Below are 19,545 nucleotides of genomic sequence, written 5' to 3' on the forward strand. Positions count from 1 at the left end.
GAGGGGTGGGGAGGCCCCCCCTCCGCGGAATGGCGGAATAGTACGGTCCGGCCGCCCCGCGCGGCCAAACCCGGAAGTGGCGGGCGCGGCGGCGCACATGGGGGCCGGTGGCGGGGCGGGCGGTGCGGCTGGGGCGCTGGGCGCTGCCGTGGCGGCTCTCTACACGGCCACGCTGCCGCCCGCCCTGCCCGGCGGCGATGCGGGTAACGTACCCAGCGCCGCCAGCCCGCCCGGCGGCGGGGCGGCACTCCGTGGGGCCGGGGAGGTGGCAGCGTTGGGGCTGGTACATCGCGGTCACCTTTGGGGCGGGGGGTGCTGAGGCCTTAGGGGCTGGGGCATCGCTGCCACCCTATAGGGATGCTCCTGCTGTAGGGGCTGATGCGTTGCTGTCGCCCTATAAGGTTGGTGTCGCCCTATAGCGTTTCTCACTGCATAGGACTGGTGGATTGCTGTCACCCTATGGGCTTGCTATTGCTCTATAGGGTGCTTTCCCCTAGGGTCTGGTGCATTGCTGTCACCTTGTAGGGTTGCTGTCACTCTATAGGGTTCTCCTCCATAGGGTTGGTGGGTTGCTGTCGCCCTATAGGGTTCTCCCCCATAGGGACTGGTGGATTGCTGTCTCCCTATAGGCTTGCTGTCGCCCTATACTGTTCTCCACAGGAGCTGGTGCATTGCTCTCACCCTATATGGTTCTCCCCCATAGTGTCTGGTGGATTGCTGTCTCCCTATAGGGTTGCTGTCGCCCTATACTGTTCTCCATAGGGGCTGGTGCATTGCTCTCACCCTATATGGTTCTCCCCCATAGTGTCTGGTGGATTGCTGTCTCCCTATAGGGTTGCTGTCGCCCTATACTGTTCTCCATAGGGGCTGGTGCATTGCTCTCACCCTATATGGTTCTCCCCCATAGTGTCTGGTGGATTGCTGTCTCCCTATAGGGTTGCTGTCGCCCTATACTGTTCTCCATAGGGGCTGGTGCATTGCTCTCACCCTATATGGTTCTCTCCCCGTAGTGTCTGGTGCATTGCTGTCACCCTGTAGGGTTGCTGTCACCCTGTAGGGACCTCCTCCACAGGTGCTGGTGCATTGCTTTCACCCTGTAGGGTTGCCCATCCCATATGGTTCCACCGCACCATAGGCACTGGTGCATGGCAGCCATGCTGTGGGGTGCTTGCCCCAGTGGGGTTGGTGCATTGCAGCCTCCCCATAACGGCACTGACCCCACAGGCTGATGCCTCACGGGCACCCTATACTGGGGTGTAGCCATCCATCCCCCCATACTACCTTCTGTAGAGTGTGTTCTGCTGTGATTTGGGGATAGGAGGGCTTGGATTTTCTGGGTGATGCTTTGATTCTTTTTTTTTTTTTTGCTGAAGTACGAAATCCAGATACTTTCCTTCTTTCCTGTCCCAGAAGAGCGTTGAGTCAATCTCTTTAACTCTGTGCCTCTTGGCCATTGCTGGTTTCAGATCCAAGCAATGCATCAAATTCCTTATAAATAAATGAACTTTTAATGAGTGCATATGTTTTACAGCTTCAGTATGTGTGGGGAGAGAGAGAGAGAGATGTTTTAACTTGAACTCTTTAAAATCTGCTGTTATTTTTTTTGTTTAGAGTTGTGTGGAAAGGCAGAGCTGCTTGGTAAAAGCAGGATGGTTTTGTCTTGCTGGGTTTAAGGCAGTGTGGCTCTTACACACAAATGTAAAGTTGAAGAATAAGTCTTATGAGGAGCAGCTGAGGGAGCTGGGGGTGTTCAGCCTGGAGAAAAGGAGGCTGAGGGGAGACCTTCTCGCTCTCTCCAACTCCCTGAAAGGAGAGGGTAATGAGGGGAGGGTCTCTTCTCCCAAGTCACAGGCAGTAGGACAAGAGGAAATGGTCTCAAGTTGTGCCAGAGGAGGTTCAGATTGGATATTAGGAACAATTTTTATATGGAAAGGGTTATTAGGCCTTGGAATGGGCTGCCCAGGGAAATGCTTGAGGCACCATCCCTGGAGATATTTAAAAGACGGGCTGACATAGTGCTTAGAGACATGGGTTAGTGATGGTTTTTGTGATGGTTGGACAGATGATCTTAAAGGTCCCTTCCAACCTAGACAATTCTATGATTCTATGAAAGTTGAGCAGTGATTCAAGTGAGGGTTATTTGATTTAGAGGTAAGAGGACAGAGCTGTGTTTTCATTACACCAAGCTCGCCCTGATTTGCTGGCTTTCAGAGCAGGGTTTTGGTGTGTATGTGGATGCTGCTGCAACCTCGTGTTGTCCATTTTCCCTGTTCGGATCAGAGGGACCTTGTGGTCAGAGCTCTATTAAAAGAATTTCCTTTTAAATCCCTTCTCCATAGAGCCTGCATCCCATGCTCCGGATGAGGTGTGCCAGCACACCCTTGGTAGGCTGGCCGGTGTGACCCCTGAGGGCTTTTGCTTCTGCTCCCAAGACTGTAAAAGGGCTGGCTTTGCTCCTTCTGGTTGTATCAGTTAATAGATATTGATCGATATATTTACAGTTATTACCATTTTGTCTTTTAAAGTACTTCCTGATGGGAAACAGGCATGTGTGGACGGGCAGGGTGCCTGTGCTCCGAGCTGTTTGCGCTGTGCGAAGCCTCGGGAACCTCGTTTGTAATTCTGCTTGAGTTTAGGATTTGCCTCTGGGTTGCAAATAACCATTAGTGCCGTTTACAAACTGAGGTGTGGGTTCTCCTGATCAGGTCATGCTGGGATTGGTTCCTTCCTTGATGCGAGTTATCCTAGCAGGTACAGTGAGCAGCCAAGCAGCATGGGTTCGCCCCACTTTCCCTGGGTTTTTGTGGTTATTTTTGTCACAGAACCATAGAATGGTTAGAATTAGAAAGGACCTTAAAGATAATGGAGTTCCAACCCCCTGCCCTGGGCAGGGACACCACCCACCAGACCAGGTTGCTCCAAGCCCCCTCCAACCTGGCCTTGAACCCCTCCAGGGATGGGGCAGCCACAGCTTCTCTGGGCAACCTGGGCCAGGCTCTCACCACCCTCAGAGTGAAAAATTTCTTCCTGAGATCTCATCTAAATCTATCTTTTGCCAGTTTGAAGTCATTGCCCCCTGTCCTATCACTACATGTCCTTGTAAAAAGTCCCTCCCCATCTCTCCTTGAGCTCTTTTAGGGACTGGAAGGGGCTCTAAGGTCTCCCTGGAGTCTTCTCTTCTCCAGGCTGAACCCCCCCAACTCTCTCAGCCTGTCCTCACAGCAGAGGGGCTCCAGCCTTTGGATCTTCCTTGTCACCTCCTCTGGACTCAGTCCACCAGGTCCATGTCCTTGTGCTGTTGGTGGCCCCAGAGCTGGAGGCAGCACTGGGGGGGTGTCTCCCCAGAGCAGAGCAGAGGGGCAGAATCCCCCCCTCACCCTGCTGGCCACTCTGTTGGGGATGCAGCCCAGGATTTGAGGGGGCTTTCTGGCCTGTGAGCACACATTGCTGGCTCACGTTGAACTTCTCATCCACCAGCACCTCCAAGTCCTTCTCCTCAGGGCTGCTCTCCATCCATTCTCCACCCAGCCTGGATTTGTGCTTGGGATTGCCCTGACCTGTGTAATTTTTTACACATCTTCTAAATTTGCTGCCTGTGTTGTATGTGTTTGCTGGAGCTGAACAGAGGGGCTCATCCCTGTTGTCCTCTTGTGCCTGTCCCAACCTGTTGCGTTGGTGGAGACTTTTGAGGGTTATTCCCCTGGTTTCCCATGGCCCGTGGGGTGCTCCAGCACTGGGAGGTCTCTGCATGGTTGGTCCCCTCCATGAGATTAATGGGGAGGTCTCTGCACAGTCCCCTCCACGTGATTAACTTCCCCCCCACCGAGCTCGAGGCTCAGACTTGTGCCCTCAAATGCACTGAAGGTACTTGCGTGAGTAAAGAGGTGTTTAAGGATTTGCTGTATCTGCTTTTAGGCAGGGAGACTATTATTATATTATTATTATATTCTCTTTTTTTTTTAAGCTATCTGTATATTTCTTAATTGTTCCTCAAGTTTGCAGTAATCCTAAAATGTAAAAGGTGATGGGTTTTTTCATTTTTGCAGCTTTCTTGTGTTGCTCAGTGTTATAAGAAAGAAATGAGAGAATGAATTTTAGAGCTAATTCGGAAACATCCCCAGATGTTAAAAAAGCTTAAAAGGGGATCAAATAAATTCAAGTTGAAAGAAAGAAAAGGGGAATAAAAAAAAAAAAAAAAAGAACCCAAACATTCCCTCTGATGTTTCAGGGATCAGCTCCCAACCTTGCTGGGGATAAATCAGTTTTCAGGCAGTGTTGGGGAGTCAAACCAGAGGGTCAGAAACTTATTTGCACCAGGATTAGGTGGGAATAAACTCTTCTGTTTGAGCCGGTGTCTGGTGATGCCACAGGTCATTTTCTTTCATGAGAAATTAGGAAATTGAGTCTGTGGATGCTGTGGTCTTTCTCTGTGAGTTTTGCCATTCAAACAGTAGTACCCTGCACTTACGGAGCCCATATCCTCAGTTCTGTAGCCCGTGGGGGCTGTAAGGGATGCCCAGGTACACGGGTGGGAGATGGAGGATTCACCTCATCCCAGGTGTCAGTTGTTCCACGCTCCTTTTGGTTTTCCCAGTGGAATTCAACAGGCCTGCAACCTATTTTTGCAGTTTGTCTTCTTTTTTTCCTCAATTTTTATGAGGCAAAGTTGTGCTGGTGGCTTTCAAAGCTTGACAACAGCATCCACCGGTATATTTTTCATTTTTATTTTCTTTTTTGCAGCTTTCTGGTTGGTTTGTGTCCGGAATGCTTTGGGGTTATTCTTGCCCATGATATGAACCGGTATCAGCGCAACGTGCATGAACTTAATTTTAATCTGTAGCCGGTTTAGATGCAGATGCTGCTGCGTCCCAGAAGGACTTTATTGAAGGTGAAGCCCCACCTGGCTCAGGAGCAGCATCCCTGTGATGGATGGGCACCCACAATTCCCCACTGTGCAGCCCAATTTAGGGTTTCCTTTATTATTATCTTTTCCTTTGTTTATCATTTTTTGATTTAGAGTTTCCTTTATTATTATCTTTTCCTTTATTTATTGTCTTTTGCTGGGTGCTTGGGAGATCAATTACTTCCCAGCCCTGGAAGCGTCAGAATTACTGGAAATTAAAGGGCTCAGCTTGGGATGGATGGCTTTTCCCATTGTATCTGATTTTTATTTTTTTTTTTTTGGGGGGGGGGGGGGGCTGTCTTGCACTAGGTTGAAACTTTCCTAAAATAGAGTAGCAATAAAAATAGCCAGCAAGCACAGTAAAATCCACATGGGGAGAGGCTTCTTCCTTTTAAAATACATCATTTACTGCAATGTCAAGGTTTAAAGGTGCCATTTGCACGACCCTCCTCCTTTGCGTTGGGTGGGAAGGATGTAATAATGTGAAGAAATTTCGAATATTGATCATTTATTATTTAAAGCCAACTTTGTGTCTTCACCATCTAACGATGGGACGAAGCTGCCGCAACCTTGGCACTTGCAAAATTAGCAGGACCAGTGAGACCAGGCTCTGCAAAACAGGATCGTGAAATTTGAGGGGGAAGAAGGCAAAACCAGCTGTAATTTTAAATTTTATCACCCCTTGGTCCCTGAATTAAATATATTTAATATATTATTTATATATTATTGCCTATTAAATATATTTAATAGACGCCGTTCAGCAGCGGTGCAAAATGTTTTGGGGTCAAGTGCTCTAAAAATGTCAAGTATTGTTAACTGTTATGCTAATGTGGATCTTTCCTTTTGGTGGCAATTATCTGTCCTGGTGTAAAATACAAGTGAAATGCAAAATTAATTTATAATTTTGTCACCCCTCGGTCCCTGAAATGTGTTGTGCCTATTAAATATATTTAATAGACACCGTTCAGCAGCGGTGCGAAATGTTTTGGGGTCAAGTGCTCTAAAAATATCAAGTATTGTTAACTGTTATGCTAATGTGGATCTTTCCTTTTGGTGGCAATTATCTGTCCTGGTGTAAAATACAAGTGAAATGCAAAATTAATTTATAATGGTGTTTCTGATGGGAGCGGCTGCTGGATGCAGGTGGAAGAGTTGCTCACGAAGCCGATGCTGCAAGAATTGCTTCAGCATTAAGGGAGATCCGTGTTCCCAAAAACCTGGATGCCCATTTGCATGATCAATGATTATATTTTCCTCCTCTTTAAAACTCTAAAGCTAAGGGGTTGGTTTTTTTCTTTTTTTTTTTTTGGAATGAGAAACAACTGGGTCGTTGAAGAGACAATGCGGCTTAAGCCTTGCAAAGTGTAGCGCTGGGAAGGTATTGAGTCAATTGGGTTTAAATTAAAAACACACAGGCACAAATGTCTGCGTTTTGGAATATCTCGGGCCGTTCTTTACCCGAGCCTACCTATACTTTCACTTATCTGTTCATAAAAGTCTCGCGAAAACATACAAAAGATATTTTGTGCAATGACATCAGAGGGAGAAAATATTCTTAGAAAATTTCATGCTGTTAAATCTCTACAGATTTACAGTTTTATCCAGTCAAATTAATGCAAAACCCCAATGCAAGCATTTGGATTTTGAAAACTTTGGAGGAGTGTCATTTCCTAATAGTAATTATTGGTTTTACATTATTTTTTCACAGGGGAGCTGATCACAGCCGCATATGAGCTTGGAGTAAGTATTAGTTTTATTGTTTAATCAATGCTCTCATTAACAGTTTTAGGAATTAAGGAAGTTTAATTAAGCATGGAGTAAAGTAGATTAATTTATTTTCAAACCACAGTTTTTACTAACTTATAAGTACAGCACGCGACAATTTACTTCAAGTTTTAAATCCAATTAAACTAAATTATAAAGCAAAGGCTTTACTGTATATACAGTAGCTGGCTTATTATCAACCCAAATTTTGTATAAGCTGGGGAGAATAAAATAAATCGGGTTAACAATTTTAATAAGTTTTATTATTTAATAAACTTTATTATGGTGCATGATCCCTTTAGGCAAGACCTTAGGACTGTCAGCGCGGTGGTAATCCGATAGCAGTGTGGTCTTTCAACTTGCTAACCAATAAAATAGTTGAGAAGCTGCTGCTTTTTCTTTTTTTTTTTTAAAAAAAAAAAAGGAAAAAAAAAAAGGAAAAAAACCCTAGCCTTTTGAATGACCCTAATATGCTGTGAACCCAAACAAGGAGCCCTTTAAGGCATGCTAATGAAATGTGGCACCTCCTTTTCTCGCCGCCTCGTTATTATGGGCGAGGCGTGGAGCCAAATCCACTAGGGGAAAAAAAATATTTGCCGAGTTCAAATGGGTCCGAAAGGATGGGTTTGGGGAGAGGAGCTGCTCCCAGTCCTCCCCCAAGCCCCTGGCGTGCCGCTCGCCTTTTGATTTCCATACAATTTCCCCCAACATCCCCTTTTTTTCAGCCCGGTATCGATCTGTCCCTAGGTCGCCCACCCTCCTGGCTACCCCCTCTTCACGCTGCTGGCCAAACTGGCGACGGGGCTGCTGCCCCTGGGCTCCCCTGCCTACAGGGTCAACCTTCTCTGCGGCTTCTTGGGAGCAGCTGCCTCCTCTTGCCTTTTTTACACGGTTTTCAGGTAAAGTCACAAGTCACAGGGGGGTGTTTTCTCCTCGGCGGGGGCTTTTCCCCCTGGGCTCGGGACCTTTCTGAAGGCTCTGTTCCCCGCTGGCCTTCAGACTGGTGTTCCCTCCCTCCCTCCTTCCCTTTCCAGCTGTAATTAGTTCCTCTGATTAACCTAACAGCGGTTTAATCTGAATTTGACCTTCTTTCCTGCACAAAAGGTCCCTCTTTTTTTTTTTTTAATTTTTTCTTTCTGTTAAATAATAATAATAATAATAAAAAGTGCGCCCTTTCCCTTTACACAAGACGTGACAGGTTGTTTTCGGGCTCATTATCACAAATCACCGCTCGGTTTAACTAACCAGAACTAATGAAGTTTGTCGTTCTCCAAAGATGCAGATGGTCTGTTTAAATTAACAGGATGAGCTTCACCTATCGGGGAAACCGTGAACTTGGTTTTAATTGCAGCTCCCGGCGGAGGCGGATGGGCAGTTGCCTGCCCACCGTGGTACCCACTGACCAGGGGGAGCATCACCCCTCCAGCATCTGCAGAGGGTGGGGGGACCCCATCCGTTTTTCTCTGGACCTCTAACCTTGGGGGAGAGGAAAAAAAAAGGAAAAAAAAAAAAAAAAAGGGGGAACCATTGGGATGCACACGTGGTTTTTTGGAGGGGGGGGTGTTTGTTAACCCTGCTCATCTTTGATGTGCAAGTTCTGGCTGCTCTTAACCTCAGCCTGACCCATATTGGAGAGGATTATCGCAGCCCCTACAAACAATTTCTGATGTTCTTTTGCAGGGAAAATAGGGCACGTTTTCGAGGCTGCGAACGGTGAGATCTGAAGCGATCTGTCGGGGCGCTTCCTTCCTGAGATTATTTTGACAAAAGCCCCTTTTCTCCCCCTCGGGGAAACCTCCTCGGTTGAGCTCGCTCTCTGAGCATTAAAAGCAGGAATACAGTGGGAAGGGGAGGGGAACACACCGATCCTGCACAGCCCCACAGCCCCGAGCTCACTTAAACTTCGGTCCACGGGGTCTGTCTGTCCGGCTGCATCTCCCTCTGCTGAAGAGGAGATGCTTTTTGGGCATCGCCTCTCACACAGCCCATCAGCTCCAAAGCACGCCTCCCAGAATTCCTGAAAGTCGTTCCTAAATATTTCTACAGGCGTATAAAGCCGTTCCTTTTACTGTTGGGTAATACGTGTAATTAAGTCGGCATTATTTAATTTAATATCCTGTATTTTGCAGCGTATTTGGGGAGCTGGAAGTGGCGCTGCCCTCCCGTGCACAGCGGCGCAGCACAACTCCTTGTGGTTATCTTAAAAAAAACTCCTGCAAGGAGTTGCTAAAAAATTTCAATATCGCTTTCTGATTATATATATTTCTTTTTTTCATGATGGTTGTTCCCATCGTTACAGTTACTATGAAGATCTGCCCTGCTTTTTAGTAATAACTCCAGTGTGACAGTTCCTTACGTGCCCGTTTTGCGCATGTGAAATGATGCGGTCGAAGCATTAGAGGAGGAGGAGGAATGCGGGAGAGAAATCGTGGGCTAAATTTGGGAATTATTTTTACACTTCTAGAGGTTTAATATTTTTTGCTTGGTTTTTTCGTTTTAATTGGATTTGGAAGGTGTTGCTTCTGTCAAATTTAAAACTTGCACGGAAGAACAGAAAACCTGGAACCGAGAGATGATAGAAACTATTAGGACTTATAGAAAAATATTTTATAGACACGAGGTGCTGACAGGATCAATTATTCAGCCTAGCAGTGATTGCTTTTTATTTTTTTTTTTGGAGATGAATTTTAAGGTCATTGTGGGTCGGTTTTATTTCCAAATTACAGTGTTATATTTTTGCTTTTAAGCACCTTAACATTGATTTGTTTTTATGGCATTGATTCGTTTTTTACAACGTTCATTTGGCAAAAAAAAAAAAAGTTTTTCGGTGGCTATCTACTTTTTTTTAAACAAATCTTTCAGAAAGTGTTTATTGCATCTGTTTGTAAATATCTGAAGGTGATGTGTTTTGGTTTTAACCGGGCTTGTCCCTACTCACAAAGGATCTAAACCGGTCTATCAAATCCCCCCCCCTCCGCCCCGTTTTTGTGTTTTAATTAAAATTTAGCTGATGGGGTGACCCCTGCCAGGTACCAGAGGAAAAAATACGCGCCCGCTCCTCGTGCCGCACGGAAGGCGGATGCTAATATGAAAATATGTAGATGTTAGGAGCACAAATAATTGATGAAGTACACATCCTTCGGGAGCAACACGGTTCAAGTGGCAAATCTCTCTCCTCAAACAATAGCCACCCTTCAGCGGGGAGGAAGCCATCTCTATGGTAATGGGGCTGACGCTGCCCTATTGATCGCCTGGAAGAAGACATTATACTATGTCAGTTGGGTTGTTACAATTTCATTTGTCGTCTGACCCGAACTTAACCTCTAAAACCTTTCTTTTCTCCCCACCAGCCGGGCAGGGCTGCTGTTTACCCTGGCGGGGTTTTTCTCTGCCTCCCAGCAGCCCCGTACAGTAAATCTCTCCCCTTTATTTTTTTTATTTTTTTTTCCCCCCCCTCACTGAATTCTTTTTTTTGTTTAAGAAGCATTCCCCAAGTTTATTCCTCAGCAGGTCGGGGTGATTTCTTCTCCTGCTGAAGGGAAGAGCGGTGGTTGGGTGGTGTTGGGGATGTTACGGCGCAGCCGGGATTACGATCGAATTTATTCCTTAAACAAGATTTCTCCTCTGCCAGGTGATGGCTGGCGGGATCCTCTGTGCAGTGGCTACCAGGGTCGATAGGAACCATCCCCAACATCCTGTTTATTATTCATTATATTATATTATATTTTTCTTTTTTTATTCTTTAAGCCTGGATTGTGCGTCTTAAAACGAAGTTATGTCGAGCCGCGTTGTTGCAAAAAGCCCTTTTGTCAGTAATCCAGACTATCGCCCAACGAGCGGTTTACTCCTTTGAATTACTTCTCAAATATGGGTGGGTTTTTTTTCCGCCCCCCCCCTTTCCTCACAGTCTTAATAAATCGCTGGTAATTATCGTAAAATGGCATTTACAAAGAGTTTTCTGGGACTGCTTGTAACTGCGGCAAATAATTCAGCTTCGCTTCGGAACGAGGGGGGAGCTGCTTTATGTTTTTAGGACGCAGCAAGTGCGGCTGTAGGATTGTTTCTTTAAACAACTACTTATTTGTTTTACTGGGGGAGGCGAAGCATAGCAAGTTTACAAAGTAAAACCAATTATCTTCTTATAATATGATTGCCAAAGTGTCATTTTTCTGCAGAGATGATGCGTCCTTTGCATTCTCTGTTGCAAAGAGAAATAAGATGCTTTCCTCTGCTTTAAGTGCTCTTTTTTTTTTTTTTTTCTTTCTTTTCTTTCCCCTGGTGCATACCTTTCATAGCTTGGCTGTTTTGCTGCATCTAAATACACAAAGCTCATTTTATTTACTGCAGGGGCGGTAGCAGGGTAGAAGGTGTCATTGCCCAAGTACTTCTGGTAAGTTTTTGCCAGCTTTATTCTGGCTGAGGTGCACAGGGGGCTTTGGAAAGGGGGAAAACGTTGCATTAAATGAAGCAGTTCACGTCTCTTCGGTTCACTTTTCTGGGTATTGTGTTAAGTTTGGGAGTTTTTTATATATTTTTTTAATATATATATATATATTAAATGTTCCCTGCCCCTCAAACCTTCCCAGCAACACGCTGTGAGTGTTTGTGAAAACTGGAGCCAACTCTTCGCCCGCCGCTGACAAAAAGGAACGTTAGGCATGTGGTGTAATGAAATCATCAAAATGATTTGATCATTTTGAAATCATCAATGTGTTTTGGAGATGGCCCTTCTCCATCCTGACGGCCCTGAGGTTTCTCTCTGTGGTGCTGCCTGTTTTGGAGCTCTCCTGGGAAGGTCCCTGAGAAGGACCAGGCGGTGTTGGAGCACCAGGAGGATGGGTCTCCAGGGGAACCTCGTGGCTGATGCTCCCCTAAAACTATCTGGTGCTGGGAAAAGCTGTCTGCTGTCTGCGGCGAGTGGGGAAACACTCCATCTCCCTCAGGTATGCAGCTTTGCTGGAGCAGGATTTGTTACCCAAATAATTTGAACCCTTTTTCTTGAGGGCGTGATTTGGGGAGGACGGAGGGATGAGAGAGGAGTGCTCCTGCCTGGCGTGGTGTGCCCCCTCGGCCGTTGTGGGAAAGTAAAATATTAGGCTTTGGGGAAGGTGGAATCTCCTTACAGGGCGTATTTAGATTTTTCCAGAATACAGATTATCGTAGATTACCACTGGTGTAGCACCGTGCGAAGATCTCAGCCGTTTCGAAAGCAGCGATGCTTAGTAACAAGTAATTAAGAAGTTTTAGGAGGGAGAGAAGAAAGGAAGATACTCAAGTATTAATTTGCTTTTAGAAGAATACCCACCGTGACCTCTGGCTAATTGATCATATATATATATATATATATGAAAAAAATTTTCCCCCTTCTCCCTGTAATAAACCATCAGCGAGTTGGGTCTGTTTGAAGCCATTACCAAATCTGTTCATTTGCATTTTGCTCTAAAGTAGGCACATTTGGCTGCAATAACTCTGCTTCATTTGGAAGGGAGGGCGGGGGAAAAAAAGCAGGGCAAAAAAACTCTTTTTTTTTTTTTAAAGACTGAAGAGTCTTTTCTGACAGCTAGTCAGAGTTAGAATTAGTTCAAGGAAATGTTAATAATGCACTGCCTGGCTTAATCCCTTTGATATCACCAGGTATCCTCCTGTTCATGGGTTAATTGCTTTAAAAGCGGAGGCAATATTCTGAGCGGTGGGCCGCTTCACCTTTTCACAGCTGTTACCATTGAGTGACAACTAAATCCCATGTGTAAGATGAGGAAGAGCTCAATCTCCAATTGGGAGAAAATTTATGTAAACCGCAATCCCTTCAGAATGTGCGGAAGTCACAGACTTTCTTGATTTACTCTGCTTTTCCCAGAAAGCTCCATTGTTCCCTTCCCTAAGTCCCATCAACCCTTTGTAGCGGAATATCACAGCGGCGGCAGATAGCTTGAAATATATAAATGCTATCATAGCTCTGATTAATAGCGGCGCTTATGAGTCAAGTCTGATAACGGAGCAGCTCTCCACTCAATTTCAGATACCGCTAATGGAATCTGTCTCCTGCAATTGTAATGTGAGAAGGGCTAATTTGCCATGGAGCTTGGAGCTGTCACCAGCCGGGGATTGGGGGGTCAGATGGGAGCTGCCAGGTTTTTGCCCTGCAGCTTGTATCTCTCGCTTTGAATAGCGCAGCCCCCTGCCTGCCAGGGAGCTGATAGGCCGCCGGGGGGTTTATGCCACTCCGTACAATAGCGAAGGGCTGCATGGGCTGACTTGGTAATTGTGAAGCCAGCTCATTTTTTATTTTTTTTTTAATATTTTATTTTATATTTTATTCTTTTTTTTTTTTTTTCCCCTCTCTCTCTCTTTTTTTTTTTTTTTTTTTTTTTCTTCCTTCCCCTGCTGCTGCATAATTTCTAATAAGGGGTTTTAACAAATGTCAGATTAGGAAAAGTTTCTGCAATTACAGGGAAGGAAAAAAAAAAAAACTTATGAAACATTTAAATAGCTAAAGTCGGTTCCTGAATGAGGGTTGGGGTTTTTGGAAGTAGGCACTGGTTATTACGGGCAGTCAGGATAAAGGCGTACCTATTTTCTAAGGATTGTGAATCGAATAATGGGTCTAACTAATATATCCTTCCTGCTTGCAGAGACACCAGGAGAGAAGTTCTCATTTTTAGTGGCTGGAAGCACAATTATTACAGCTCATTAGTGGGGAGGTGTGAGTACGGGGCGCTATTTGTTAAAGCAGCACAGCTGTATGTGCGTTTTATCAACGTGTCGTGAGTTGTGCTGCTGGTGGAACTGCTCTGGGATAGCTGGCCATGGAGGCGTTGGGTTTAATTACCCAACTTTCTTGGGAAGGGGCTGCTGAAGGCAGGCTCCCCTCCAGCACGGCGCCAGGCATCCACAAGCTTGTGAGGTTTGAGGTTGGGAAGTCCCATTCCTTGATCCCTGCTAAGCCCTTGTGGTGAGGATCTCTCCGTCCTTAGGGTCCAGACCCACCGAGGTCCCTGCTGCCATCCTGGGGAACCTCACCTCAGGGGGTGGTTCTCCTGGTGAGACCTCACCTTGGTCCTCCTGGTGAGAAGGGCTGAGGTGGTGTGGCCCCAGGTCCCAAGGGGTGGCATCCAGGGTGCTTCTTGCATGTGCTGGTGGCATTCATGGGCCTGTATTTACCAAGAGGACAGGCAGAGTCTCAATATTTTCCTACAGAGGTGATGTCCCTACCAGACACATCCATGGTAGTGTCCTTACTGGACACATCCAGTCCAGGAGGACGTATGCAAGAGGGTGCAAGGAGTAGCTCACCTTAACCAAAACCCTTACTGGCTTGATACTCCTTATCCAGGCAGGAGCATCCCCTCTTCAACTTGTGGTATTTCAATAAAAGAATTAAAAAAAGCAAACAAGGGTAGATAAGTGGTGGCAGTCTCTAACTGGATTGAGGGTGGATGGAGTAGAAGTGGCACTGAGTGCATGTGCAGGGTGGTGAGGATGCTGCCTGCTCGCCCCAACCCTAAGACATGGTGGATCTGCTAAAGTCCCATTTGATGTGAAGGACAGCAGGCAGTTAGAACCAAAGTGCCTGCTTTTTTGAGTTTTTTGGGGTTTTTTTATGGTGGTTCTACACATTTGCTTGGTTTCTGTTCTCTCCTGGTGGCCGTGAAGACTCAGCCGAGCTCTCCTACCTCCTCCTCCGGCGCCAGGAGCCGAGGCTGCGGGCAAGGGCTTAAGTGGCTCTTCAGCTCCAGGTCCTTGAGGAAGAATAAAATCTGGTTTGCTATTCCCTGTAGAACCCGCGCCGGCTCTTCAGCGCTGAGAGCCAGAGAGACCGCCTTTTGTCCATGGAGTGTTTGTGACTGAGAGGCAGGCAAACCCACAGGGATTGAGGTTTTGGGGGGGATAATTATTATAACTTAGGTCCTAAACTCATGTTTGGATTTTTATTTGTGTTTTGGTTTTAATTAATTCTTCTATTCCAATGCATCTGCACGCTTAAAATTTATCTGTGGAAAGCTTGGTTGTGGAATCTTCTAAGTTCTATTCTTTTTAGTCTGAATCCGAAAAAAAAAATGTTTTTTCTTTTAATATATAAAACAAGGGAAACCTCTTAAGTGAAATTTGAAATGTTAAATCATTAATGCAGTAGTCTGTTTTACCATGGAATAAAAATACATTGAAGGGCTATATCTCTGCTGCTGCACAGCAGTGCAGAGGCAGAAGTCGCTGGTGTGAAGGGCTATGTCTCTGCTGCTGCAAAGGGAAGTCACAGCAGTGCAGAGGCAGAAGTCGCTGGTGGTACCTGGAGCCTGTGCAGGTAACAGCCAACATCAAGGTCATCATCTGCAGGTGCACGGGGAGACAGAAATTAAAAAAAATATATATATTAATTTGTTTATTAGTGGAAATTTTAAAAAAGTAGGAGAACAGACAACATCAAGGTCATCACCTGCAGGTGCAGGGGGAGACTGCAATTAAAAAAAAAAAAAATCTATTAATTCGTTTATTAGTGGAAATTTTAAAAAAGTAGGAGAGCTTTTTCTTACTCTACAACCTTAAAAAAAAAAAAAATCTATTAATTCGTTTATTAGTGGAAATTTTAAAAAAGTAGGAAAGTTTTTTTCTTACTTGACTAACTAAAAAAAAAAAAGATGCGAGGCTGAGATCTGCTACCTGTGAAGTTTTGGAGGGAACAGAAGGCAGAAATAATCAGCTTATTTCACTAGGTAGAGATAGGTGTTTCCAGTTTAATACATCAGCTTCAAATATAAAACGTTCCAGTTATCTTACTTTTCTTCGTTATGGTGAAGATTGCATGTAACAAAAACATTTTAACTCAACTGCAGTTCCCATCCGTATATAGCTTTATACTAATCATTTAATAAGTTTTTCCAACTTATTAAATATAAAATGTCTGCCATTATTTTTTAAATAAAAAGTGAAAACGCTGGTGGAGTTCTCTGTTACATGCACGTAAATGTAACCTGTGCTCTTGGCAAAGAAAAAGTTTTGCCAGACTTAGAGGAGAGGCTAAATTTTAAATCACAAACTGACATGTTTTAGCGATTGCCACCAAATGAGAAGCTAAAAACTGTAATTTGCAAACCCAGATTAAAATACCTACTTTCCGTTTTCCCAATTGTTCCTGCAAAATCTTAATAAAAACCCTGCAGCTAAAATATTCCTCATTAAAGCAAGTTTCTGCTTCCCATGTCCTTGGAGCTGAGGCCCAGCAGCACATTCCTTCACTTGGGTGCCTGAAAAGGAAAACAAAATAATAATTTATATTTTTTTTTTTTAGTCTTTTTATTTTATGCTTAGGGATGCCATGGGAAAATATTTCTCACAAAGGACTGTGTGACCTCTGCTTTGCTGACTTTTTCTGTCCCTTCTGAGCGTGTTTTCAGATGATGGGAGGGATCAGAAGGTTGCAGTTACGGGACCGATAGGAAGGGACCTTCTTCCCCCTGGTTTTGTTTGGAAAAAGTGCTCCATGTGCTTTGAGCAGGTCTTGCCCCAAACTAGTTGCTTTGCAAAATCAAAAATACAAGCTCTTCCCTTGGCTTTTCCTCCATGTGAGATAAACCTTCTTCCACAGCATACTCTCTCTTAGCCTGTAATTAAAGCAGCCATTATCTTCTGGCATCCTAATGTTCTTCTTTCTTAGGCAATGTTTTGTCACCAACTGCATCTTCAGTTGTAGATTGCACAGTCCTTCTTTTTTTCAAATCTTCTCATCCTCTTTCTTGGCCTCAAGCTTCTTGACCTTGAGTCCAGAGCTCTGCCCCATCCCTTTGCTTTTTCAAGTCTTCCTGTCCCTGTTTTACTCTCATCTTTGTGCCTTTTCCATTCTTTCATTTCTCACCTGACTAAACACCCACTGGTGTCTTTCCCACCTTGAAGTTGTTCTTTGGTCGAAAGTGGTGTAGGTGGCTGACCCGTGTTGTCCGTACCTGAGTTGCTTTGTCACCTCCTTGGACAGTGTGTGGGTTTGAGGGCCATCTTGATGCTGGGGCAAGAGAGACACAGCGCAGTGTCACTCGGTGCTGGAGAAGTCCAAGAAACTGCCAGATGGTGGGGTGCAGTGGTGCATGGAGATCCTCATGTTGATCAAGGTGATCAGCATAACCATGTTAGCCCAGCTGAAAGGCAGAGTTGATTTAATTTGGCCCCAGCATCATGCTGACAGAGTTGCATGGGATTCATTTCTGCTTGTCATCTTGGTGCTACTTTGTCCTGTGATCTGTTGCATTGGGTGGACCTGCTGGACGTGGGTATTTTTCTGTCGAGTGGCCTTCATCCTCGTCTAGAGAGATACCAGATCAGTCTGCTTTGATTGCTTCCACTTCCAAGAGTGTTTCCTGCTGAGTCAGCAAGCTTGTAAATCCATCATTTCCATTGCTGGTAACAGAATCTGCAAAAAATGCTCGGTTTCCAGCCTGCACTTCCCAAAGCTACTTTCTTGATGTTCTTCAAGAATGCAACAGGTTTCCATTTGGTTTTTTTAGCATCTAGTATGTTTGTAGGAACTTAGCTCTCCATGCATCCAACATGCTCTTCCACAGCAGCCTGGTTTTCCCAGGAGTTTCCCAGGAAACTCAAGGCCACACCAGCTCTGTAGACAAACAGATCTGTGGCCTGTGCTCGGTGGTGGATCCTGACCCTGCGCTGCTCGGTGAGCAGAAGTGTCCCCTGCCCCACGGAGCTGGGATAAGGCTTTAAGCTTTGGGTTGAGTAGCTTTTGCTTAAGCCTGATTTCATAAAACTTGAATCGCGTGTTTGAGACTTTTTATCAAGAGCACGGGATTTCTTTCATCTCATCCGAACTCTAATGATGCGCTCGAGTCTTTTCTAGGAAAGACAAGGAGAATTGGTAAATGATTGGGACGTTTGCCTAAAATGCTGCTTTTCATCTGAAGGGTTTTTGGAAGGTTGTTTTACCTTTTTTTTTTTTTTTTTTTTTTTACCTTATTTCCTTGCAAGAATTTTAAAGGGATTTACAAAGTTGTTTCTTTATAACTAAAAGTTTAAAAGGTTTAGTCAAAACTTAGGGATGGTGTGTAGTGAGGTCTGGGTAGCAGGAAATATCTCGATTTTTAAATACATATGGCCCTGCTGCCCTTTCCTGGTATTTTTCTTTAGGAGCAGAAACAACTCCTGACTTGATTCCTGCAAACTCCATTGCATCTTTCCTTTTTCTGTTTGGGTGCCAGATCTGGAACATCTCTCTTATGAGGAAAGGCGGAGGGACTTGGGTCTTTTTAGTCTGGAGAAGAGAAGGCTGAGGGGGAATCTGATCAACACCTATAAATACTGAAAGGGTGGGTGTCAGGAGGATGGGGCCAGTCTTTTCTCAGTGGTGCCCAGGGACAGGACAAGAGGAAATGGGCACAAACTTGAACATAAGAAGTTCCACCTAAACGTGAGGAGGAACTTCTTCACTTTGAGGGTGGCTGCCCAGAGAGGTGGTGGAGTCTCCTTCTCTGGAGACATTCCAAACCCTCCAGGATGTGGAACCTGCTTTGGGTGGACCTGCTTTGGCAGGGGGGTTGGATTAGATGATCTCCAGAGGTCACTTCCAACCCCATAGCATTCTGTGATCTTTCTAGTAACAGCACAACCAGAGCCCTAGAGGCTGAGAACTTTGCCAGACCAGTCGTGTGTGTCCCACCTCTCCCTTGGAGGAGATGGACTCAGGGTTGCTGGGCTGCCTTGGTGACAAATCTGACGGAGCAGCGTTCGTGCCTGTGAACACTTTTTCTATGTGCAATGGTGTGATTTTGAAACTTTACATTAATGCACTGAGTGGCAGGTCTTGCCTTGGAGAATTTCATGCTGTATACCCAGACCTGTGTTGAACCACGGTGAAGTCTAGACATTGGAAGAGTCCACTGTGGTGGCACGCATTAGTGAGCACAACAGCAGGTACCAGTAGCTTGCCTGATTTCCTACAGAAGAGGCTCCACGTCACCTTTCTTCAAAAGCTTATAGAGTACTTTGCAGACATAGATTTGGTCTGAAATGGTTCCACCTGCTGTCAGTTGAGAATTTTCACACCTTTTTTTTTCCCCTTCCATTGATTTTTTAAGACCCCTTCTTACAGTCTTGATGCTGAAGCTCCATGTCACCATAAGCTTGTCTCGCTCTGGCCTTGGACACATGAGAGTTGGTTTCTTTTTCCCCATTGTGGACTGAACTGCCTTATTTCTTGCCTTCCAGCAGCTGCAGATCTCAAATTGCTTTACAAAGGAGATAAAAATCATTAATCCTCTTTTGCAGATACCTGGGGTAACAGCAGCAGAGTGGCTTGTTCCAGACCACCCAAGATGTGCAATGTTGGTGGCAGGAGGAGGAATAGAGACCTGGTCATCCTAGTCTTTTCCTCCCCCTGAACGTCACTTCCCATTTTTAATGGATTAAAAATTCCCATTTTGACTGCACAATTCTTTCTTTGACGTCTACAGAAATAGGTTGGCTGTACTGAGGTTGTTTCAGGAAGGTGGAAAGAAAGCAGGGCCAAGGAGAGGAGCCCTTGCTAGTGAGTGCTCTGCCAGCAGCTCCCTCATCTCTGTCCATAGGGGATGTAGATTTTGTTTCCTTGGTCTCCATTTATCTCAAGAGGTATGTGAGGAACCCCATAAACAAGTGCTACGTGGACATCCGTTCTCCAATCCCTGGTGGGCAGAACAAGCCACCTGGGGACTTTGGCTGTGCTAGAGGATATGGCCAGTATTTTGGAGCAAATTACACGTGTAGCTTGATGAAGAAGTTGGCTAGCTTATAATTTTTGGTTTAAACCTGCTGGAAATTCTAGGACTACATGGAAGTGTGCGTAGCTGGGGTTGGACTAGGAAGACACCTGGTTTGTGGTAGAGCCTGGCTTAGTCTTACAG

General features: G+C 45.2%; 1 protein-coding gene across 1 annotated transcript in view; it reads left to right on the forward strand.

Annotated features, from left to right (window-relative positions):
• Positions 1–97: 97 nt before the first annotated feature.
• TMEM260 (transmembrane protein 260) overlaps positions 98–19,545 on the forward strand; it is a 60,533-nt gene continuing 41,085 nt past the window's right edge. Inside the window, exons 1-3 of the mRNA XM_014947001.1 lie at positions 98–203; positions 6,612–6,643; positions 7,415–7,566. Of these exons, the coding sequence (XP_014802487.1) occupies positions 98–203; positions 6,612–6,643; positions 7,415–7,566 (290 nt within the window). The remainder of the gene's footprint in view (positions 204–6,611; positions 6,644–7,414; positions 7,567–19,545) is intronic.

This window comes from Calidris pugnax, unplaced genomic scaffold, assembly GCF_001431845.1.
Source record: "Calidris pugnax isolate Ruff unplaced genomic scaffold, ASM143184v1 scaffold127, whole genome shotgun sequence".
NCBI lineage: Eukaryota > Metazoa > Chordata > Aves > Charadriiformes > Scolopacidae > Calidris > Calidris pugnax.